Raw genomic sequence first — 7,477 nt, 5'->3', positions numbered from 1 at the left:
GGCTCAGTGGTTAACAAAACTGACTGGGAACCATGAGGTTGTGAGTTCGATCCCTGGCCTTGCTCAATGGGTTAAGGGTCTGGTGTTGCTGTGAGCTGTGGTGTAGGTTGCAGACACGGCTCAGATTCTGTGTTGCTGTGGTTGTGGTGTAGGCCGGAGGCTACAGCTCCAATTAGACCTCTAGCCTGGGAACCTCCATCTGCCATGTGTAAGGCTCTAAAAAGCAAAAAAAAAAAAAAAAAAAAATCCATTTTGACTTCTTTTTCAATCCTCATCTGTTTCAGTATTTATCATAAGCAAAGTTTGTCATTTTCACCACTCCCTATGCCTTGAAAAACTTTCTCCCCAAGGTTTCCAAGGACTTCATGTTTTCCTGGTTTTCCTCCCTACCCCTCTGACGCTTCCTGATGCTCTGAGCCAGATCGGGCTCCTTCTGGATCCGGCGCTTTCCCCTCTCCACCTTCTCTCCTTGGGTTGATCATATCCATTCCTATAGGTTTCACTTAGCTTCCAGACTGGGTTTCTGGCTTGGGTACAGGAATTGAATTCAGGCAATTCATTAATTTGAATGGATAAAAACAGATTTTTACTTTCACCAATCTCTAATGAAAATTTAGTATTTCTCCCAATTATGAATGTAAGCAACAAACCACAGTATAACCAGTGTCTGTGACTGTCATTATTAGAAAGCATGTCTATTTTCATATATTACAGTTGTTACAGACATCACAAAATGCTGTTTATGCTTACCATCATTTCAGTTTATAGTAGTTATTAGATCCACTGCTAGATCTCTTTAATGAGTCAATAATTACATATATTACTACAGCACAATTTTTATATTTGATCACTTTTCAGCATAATCCATTTCACTTTGTACATTTAAAAATATTATTCTGAGATGGGGTCCACAGGCTTCCCCAGACTGCCAATGGCACAAAAAGCATTAAGAAGCTCTGTTCTGGATGCTGATAGCTTCCAGCCTAAATCCTCTTCTGAACTCTAACCGGTTTCTCAGTGTGGGTACTTGAATATCTCATGAGAACTTCAAGCTCAACATGGCCCATTCTGAACTCACCTTTCACTACTCCCATTCTCCTTAAAGTTGCAGCTTTTCCTGTGTCCTCGGTCTCAAAGAACAAGACCAATGCCTACTCTGTTGTCCAAGCCAGAATTCTGAGCTGTCCCTGACTCTTTCCTTTCCTTCACTCTAACGATCAATCAAGAACTAAATCATTTCTATTCAACTGCTGTAGTATTTCTTTTTTTGGCTGCACCCGTGGCAGGTGGAAGTTGCCAGGCCAGGGATCAAACCCCTGCCACAGCAGTGACAATGCCACACCCTTAACCCACTGCACCACAAAGGAACACCTGCTTTATTATTTCCAAAAGTTCACCCATTTATCTCCAACCTCAATACCTCAATTTCAGTAACCATCTCTCTCTTCTCCCTGAGTGATCTCTCCAAGAGCAGGCCAAGCTCCCTTCTAATCCATTTTTTCCAATCATTGTTAGAATGATCTTTCTCTCCCCAAACACTGTGCTTACTCTTAATACAACCCACTTCACACTATCCTGTAGTTACCTGAATTCTCTACTTGAATATAAACTCCAGGAATGTAGGGATTTTTATCTTGGTTGTTTTAGGACCTGCAGCATGGTGTCTGGTATAAAGGAATACTCTGTTGAAAAAATGAATGATTGGACTAAGCGTCAGCCTGAGGGTTAACAGCAGCTCAATAAAAAAGGTTGGGGGACTATTCAAAATCTTAATTTTATTAAGAAAAACTCCTACAGACTTATACCCCAGGATAATTTAAATCCCATAATACTGAAGAACTACTATGAGGTTGCAAGGTGCCTCCTTGACATTTAATAAGGAAAAATCCTTCTTCAATATCTAGAGTTATCCCATTTTCCCTATCTTCCCTAAATACTTCCCTCAGCACTTAATAACGTCCCAACTTCCTTGATTTGAATTTGATAGTGTATTTGATGTAAAGGAGAAATAAATGATAATATTTGTCCATAGAAACTCCTGCCTCCCCATGGTGAGACTATGCTATCAGAATATGACACAAAATGATGATGTCATAAAGCCCTAGAACAGGCTGAACCCTATCAAATACAGTAGTTTTCTTGGTAGGAGAAACATTTGAACAAGGCCCTGGACATGAATCTTTTTATTTATGTCCTACTTTTATCCGTTTGGACAAATAGTTGTTTAGATACAAACCAAAGTGATGAATCTTCTACTGCAGGTATGTGCCAACCTTAAAACCTAGAAATTATGACCTATTACATTATTATGCATTCAAACACTTAATTAGGCAAGCTAGTTGTGTTTAAGAAATCTGCAGTTTCTTGGATGTTACTATTAGTAGGTCTTCAAGAATTTCCAGACAACACTTGAGAGTTTTACTTCTGTGTAAAAAAATCCAAGCATCACAGAAGCATAGAGTACAGACATATCCTCTTTCAGTGCCCTTCCCCACCCAATCCACCAATTCCTCCCACCAAGAGCCAAACTAGATAACGCTCTGTGAATGGATCTGGCATGGTACTTAACATATAGTAGGTTTCAAGAAGTTTTTTTTCTTGTCTCAACCCCTTTCCCACCATACACATTCATACACACATTAACACCCAAGCACATTCACACATACAGGACACACAAACACACACACACACACACACACACCTAGGTAATAGGTTGAGCAAGCCATGATGCAGAGAGGTAACCCAGGTAATTATACTGATTATCCAGAGATGCCTCCCAAATTTGGTTTCTAGACTGTGGCTGGGGATGTGATAGAGGGAAGAAAATGACAGTGGAACACTTACCCTGCTGAAAAAATAACTGAAGAAGAGATATGACTTTGAGCTATAGTAACAAACCACTACCAAAATGAAAGATGGAGTTTCTGTTGTGGCTCAGTGGTAATGAGCCTGACGAGTATCCATGAGGACAAGGGTTCCATCCCTGACCTCACTCAGTGGGTTGGGGATTCGGTGTTGCTGTGAGCTGTGGTGTAGGTCGCAGACGTTGCTCAGATCTGGCGTTGCTGTGGCTGTCGTGTAGGCTGGCAGCTGCTGCTCCCGTTTGACCCCTAGCCTGGGAACTTCCATATGGTGTGGGCATGGCCTTAAAAGCCAAAAAAAAAAAAAAAAGGTCATTTTTGGTTAACTAACACATTTTCTGGTGATACAATCTATCTCTTTGACAGGAGCTAAGCACCATGAATCAATGGAGACCAAAATGGACACTTTTAGGAAACATCTGCTCATTATCGTAATTGGTATTATGACCATAGCTTTTGTTTTTACCTGTCTTTGCCTTCTCCATTATAACTGCCTGAGCGATGATGTCCCCAAAGCAGAAACGTAAGTTTAACACCTTTGAATTAAGAATGTAAGGTGTGTGTATATATGTGTGTGTAGACATATAGTAGAGGTTTTGTTGTTGTTATAGTTACTTTAATATTAATTTTAGATTTCAAAAGAGCTACCAACATCTTGTGGGTGGGTACTTTCACTTAACTTTATATCAGCTTTGGCCAAAGCTGTCTCCTATTCAGGGCTCAGCTGAACCCACGGCTACTAATTTCTTTATAACTTGAGTCTAAGAAAAGAAGGCATTGGAGTTCCTCTTGTAGCTCAGCAGTAACGAACCTAACTAATATGCATGAGGACATGGGTTTGATCCCTGGCCCAGCTCAGTGGGTTAAGGATCCGGCATTGCTGTGAGCTGTGGTGTAGGCTGGCAGCTGCAGCTCTGATTCTATCCCTAGCCTGGGAACTTCCATATGCTGAGGGAGTGGTGCTAAAAAGACAAAAAAAAAAAGGGAGAAGAAGAAAAAAAAGAAAAGAGGGCATGACTATCTGAATAAGACAGTAAGAATGGAAAATGGGAGAGAGAAGGAGTTCGGTCTCTGCATTCCAAAGACAACAAAATATTTGGGATAATTTACCATTTTCAGATGTAATAGCATGAAAAATTAACTGTTATTCAATGATCTCAGTCCCTGCCCCTTCTATAGGAAGATCAGGCTGGCCTTGAAACACTGGTGTCCTTAAAATTTCCCAATCCAAGGGCTGACAACTAAAACATACCAGTGCTCCATTCCTTTGGTTTTAGAGAAATGTTGTAAATATAAATTTACATGGATAGGAAATTTGATGGTGGAAATATGATAGGAAAACAATGAATTTGGTCTAAAGAGGGGTTTTTTTTTTTTGGTGTGTGTAACAAATTGTGACATTTGTGTCTCAGTTGCGTATCAACTTGTGACTTTTTATAAAAAGTTTAATTTCTAGAATAAATAAAATTCTTCTCTCCATCTCAGCAGGAGATTTGAAACAATTTCATGTCATTCCATACATAGACTATATGGTTATCTATCGTGGTTGAAACAGTAAGATACTCTTAAGAAAAAGAAAAAGCATCCAGCATGGGTTCATATCTGTAACCTGAGTCATGGCCTTCACCACACTCCAATTCTTACTATGTTCAATTTTCCTGCTAGAGCCAGAAGGAGACCAAAAGTCTAAACTAACACAGTAGCCTGTGTTTTCTGGTGATAGCAATAGTACTCTTTTGATGTACATTTTTTTTTTTAGATTTTTATTTTTTCCATTACAGCTGATTTACAGTATCCTGTCAATGTCCACTGTAAGCAAAGTCACCCAGTCATTCATATATGTATATATATATATATCTTTTTCTCACATTATCCCCCATCATGTTCCATCACAAGTGACTAGATATAGTTCCCTGTGCTATACTGCAGGATCTCATTGCTTATCCACTCTAAACGCCATAGTTTGCATCTACGAACCCCAAACTCCCAGTCCATCCCACTCCCTCCCCATCCCTCTTGGCAACCACAAGTCTGTTCTCCATGTCCATGAGTTTCTTTTCTGTAGAAAGGTTCATTTGTGCAGTATATTAGATTCCAGATATAAATGACATCATATGGTATTTGTCTTTCTCTTTCTGACTTACATAGTATGAGAGTCTCCAGTTCCATCCATGTTGCCTGATTTAAATTTACATACTCCAAATTTTCTACATTTTTAGGGTGAAGAAAGAAGATATAAAAGCCAAGTCATCCAGATCATCCAAAATATCATTCAGTGACTCCAAGACAGCTAGTCTGTGTGATCCAGAAAAACAATCCATGCCATCCAGTATAGACAAGTTACCTGGCCTCTCAAGCCCAGAAAAGGCATCCATACCATCCAGTGCAGAAAAGTTAACCAAGCCCTCAAGTCAAGAAAAGTCATGCACGCCAGAAAGTCCCAAAAAAGTATTCAGATCATCCTGCCAGGGAAAGTCACATAGAACACACAGTCCAGAAAAGGCATGTAAGCAAGCTCATGCCCATAAGGAAGTCGGTCAGGTTAGTTCATCCTGTCCCAGTAAAGCAGTCAGACCACCTTGGCAGCCCAGTCCACAACATCCAGTCAGCCCAACCAATTCTCCTTGTCCACCCTATCCACAAAATCAAATCTTGTCCAACCCATCCAGTTTGCCAAAACTGACCAAATCCCACAGATATCACAAACTGAAAAGGTCAGTTAATACAGGGAGAGCAGAAAGCTTATCTAGGCCTCAACTAGTCAAGTCTTGTCGGTGCTACAAGGAAAAATGCCTTATTTACAGAGCTGCTTCTGGGCCTTTGGTCAATAATATTTCAGAGGCAAAGAAGAAGAATGCTCAAAGCCCACCTTTTCCACATAAATTGAAGCCTTTTCCCAAGCCCTTTCATAAGATAGATTCCAGGGACAATGCATCTTGTGGCAACGCAAGTGACCATGACATGCTGACATATGACAGTGATGGTGACAGTGACAGGGAAATAACCATTATTTGCAACATGAAACGCAAGGAATTCATCTATTAAAACACCTGAAATAATTAAGAGCTCAATAAAAGTAAAAACCACCCATGAAAAAGCAAACTTATACCAACTATTTCACATTCACCATCTTTAAGATCCTGATAGAGGGAAAGTCTACTTATGATCACTATGAGATTAGACCTATCCATCTTGGAGGCAATTTATTTGAAAAATAATAAATTAAATGCCTTATATAACAAGTTACTTTATTGTAATTATTGTATTTTAGAAGCATATGACCCTTTTGAGGGATCTTATTTAGATCTGGTCATTTGGATGGGAACCATAAACATACACACACATACACGCAAATATAGAGAGGAATTGCAAGATGGGTACCCTGGACTCCTTCCCTTGGAATGGACCTCAATTGAAATCCCAACCCAATTAACTTTATTTTTTAATGTTTACATACAGGCCTCCCAGTTTAAGACTGTCTCTCCATAATGCCCAGTGCTTGGCGGAAATGGCTCCATGTGCTTGGGTTGGGCTGCACTGGGGAAATTTCCTGATTTCTAAAACCATTTCTAATACCACTGCCTCCCTGACTGCTACAAAAGTGAGGGTCCAGCACCCACACCTGGAACTCCATGATAGTAGTCTAAGTCCTTTAGTCTTCATAATTTTCAACAAGGCTTTTCATTCCTTTTGTTATCCTTCAAAATGATAAAAAAAAAATTGTTCTGTCATGTATTCTCAAAATGTCCCATTTGGAGGTCTGATTTCTTTTTCTTTTTTTCTTTTTCTTTTTTTTTGCATTTTAGGGCCACAGGTGCGGCATATGGAGGTTCCCAGGCTAGGGTTAGGGTCTAATGGCCTATGCCAGAGCCACAGCAACACCAGATCCGAGCCATGTCTGCAATCTACACCACAGCTTGAGGCAACGCCGGATCCTTAACCCACTCAGTGAGGCCAGGAATCGAATGCTCAACCTCATGGTTCCCAGTCAGGTTGGTTTCCGCTGTGCCATGACTGGAACTCCCAGAGGTCTGATTTCTACCCATGTTCTTCACGTGGTACCTTCTCACCTGGGTAGGCAGTGACTTGCCAGGAGTGGAAGGCCAGGGGAGAACCTTGGAGTTATATCCTCTAACTCCCCATTGATGAGAGGGGAGTTGTCCTTGCCTTCTTCCAAAGACATGGTTGAGAAAAGCAGACAAAGTCCTCAAGTCCCAGCCTATATTCTGGTACCGTGAGGCTAGTCCCCTATAACATCTAACAGGATAAGTTAAATGCCCTAGCTAGCATGTAGTAAATGTGTACTATTTGTCAAGCATTGTACTAAGTCCCTTTATATCTTGTGGGTCTGAAGGCCAACCTCAAGTTTGCTGATTTAACTAAGGGGACTCATAAGACTCAAAAGCAGGTTATACTCATGGCTAAGGTTTATTAGAGCAAAAATATACAGACCAAGCACAATGGGAAAAAGGCTTGTATCAGGAGAAATCCCGAGAGGTAGGACACACACTTTCAAGTACTTAACATCTAGGGGCACCTAGGACATGCTTTCTTTCTAGCGACAAACTAGAGGGACATGTGCAAAGCACCTCTCCCTGGAGAAGCCTCCAAGTCTG

At 40.6% G+C, this 7,477-nt stretch overlaps 1 protein-coding gene across 1 annotated transcript; it reads left to right on the top strand.

The window, feature by feature from the left end:
- The first annotated feature begins 2,173 nt into the window (after positions 1-2,173).
- Positions 2,174-5,906, top strand: CXHXorf66 (chromosome X CXorf66 homolog). Its single transcript, XM_047764065.1, has 3 exons — positions 2,174-2,261; positions 3,228-3,384; positions 5,081-5,906. Exons 1-3 carry the CDS (start codon positions 2,174-2,176, stop codon positions 5,904-5,906), a joined length of 1,071 nt encoding a protein of 356 aa, XP_047620021.1.
- Positions 5,907-7,477: the final 1,571 nt, after the last annotated feature.

This window comes from Phacochoerus africanus, chromosome X, assembly GCF_016906955.1.
Source record: "Phacochoerus africanus isolate WHEZ1 chromosome X, ROS_Pafr_v1, whole genome shotgun sequence".
NCBI lineage: Eukaryota > Metazoa > Chordata > Mammalia > Artiodactyla > Suidae > Phacochoerus > Phacochoerus africanus.
Note: the sequence above shows the minus strand (reverse complement) of the source record. Positions and strands in the feature narration are given on the sequence as shown.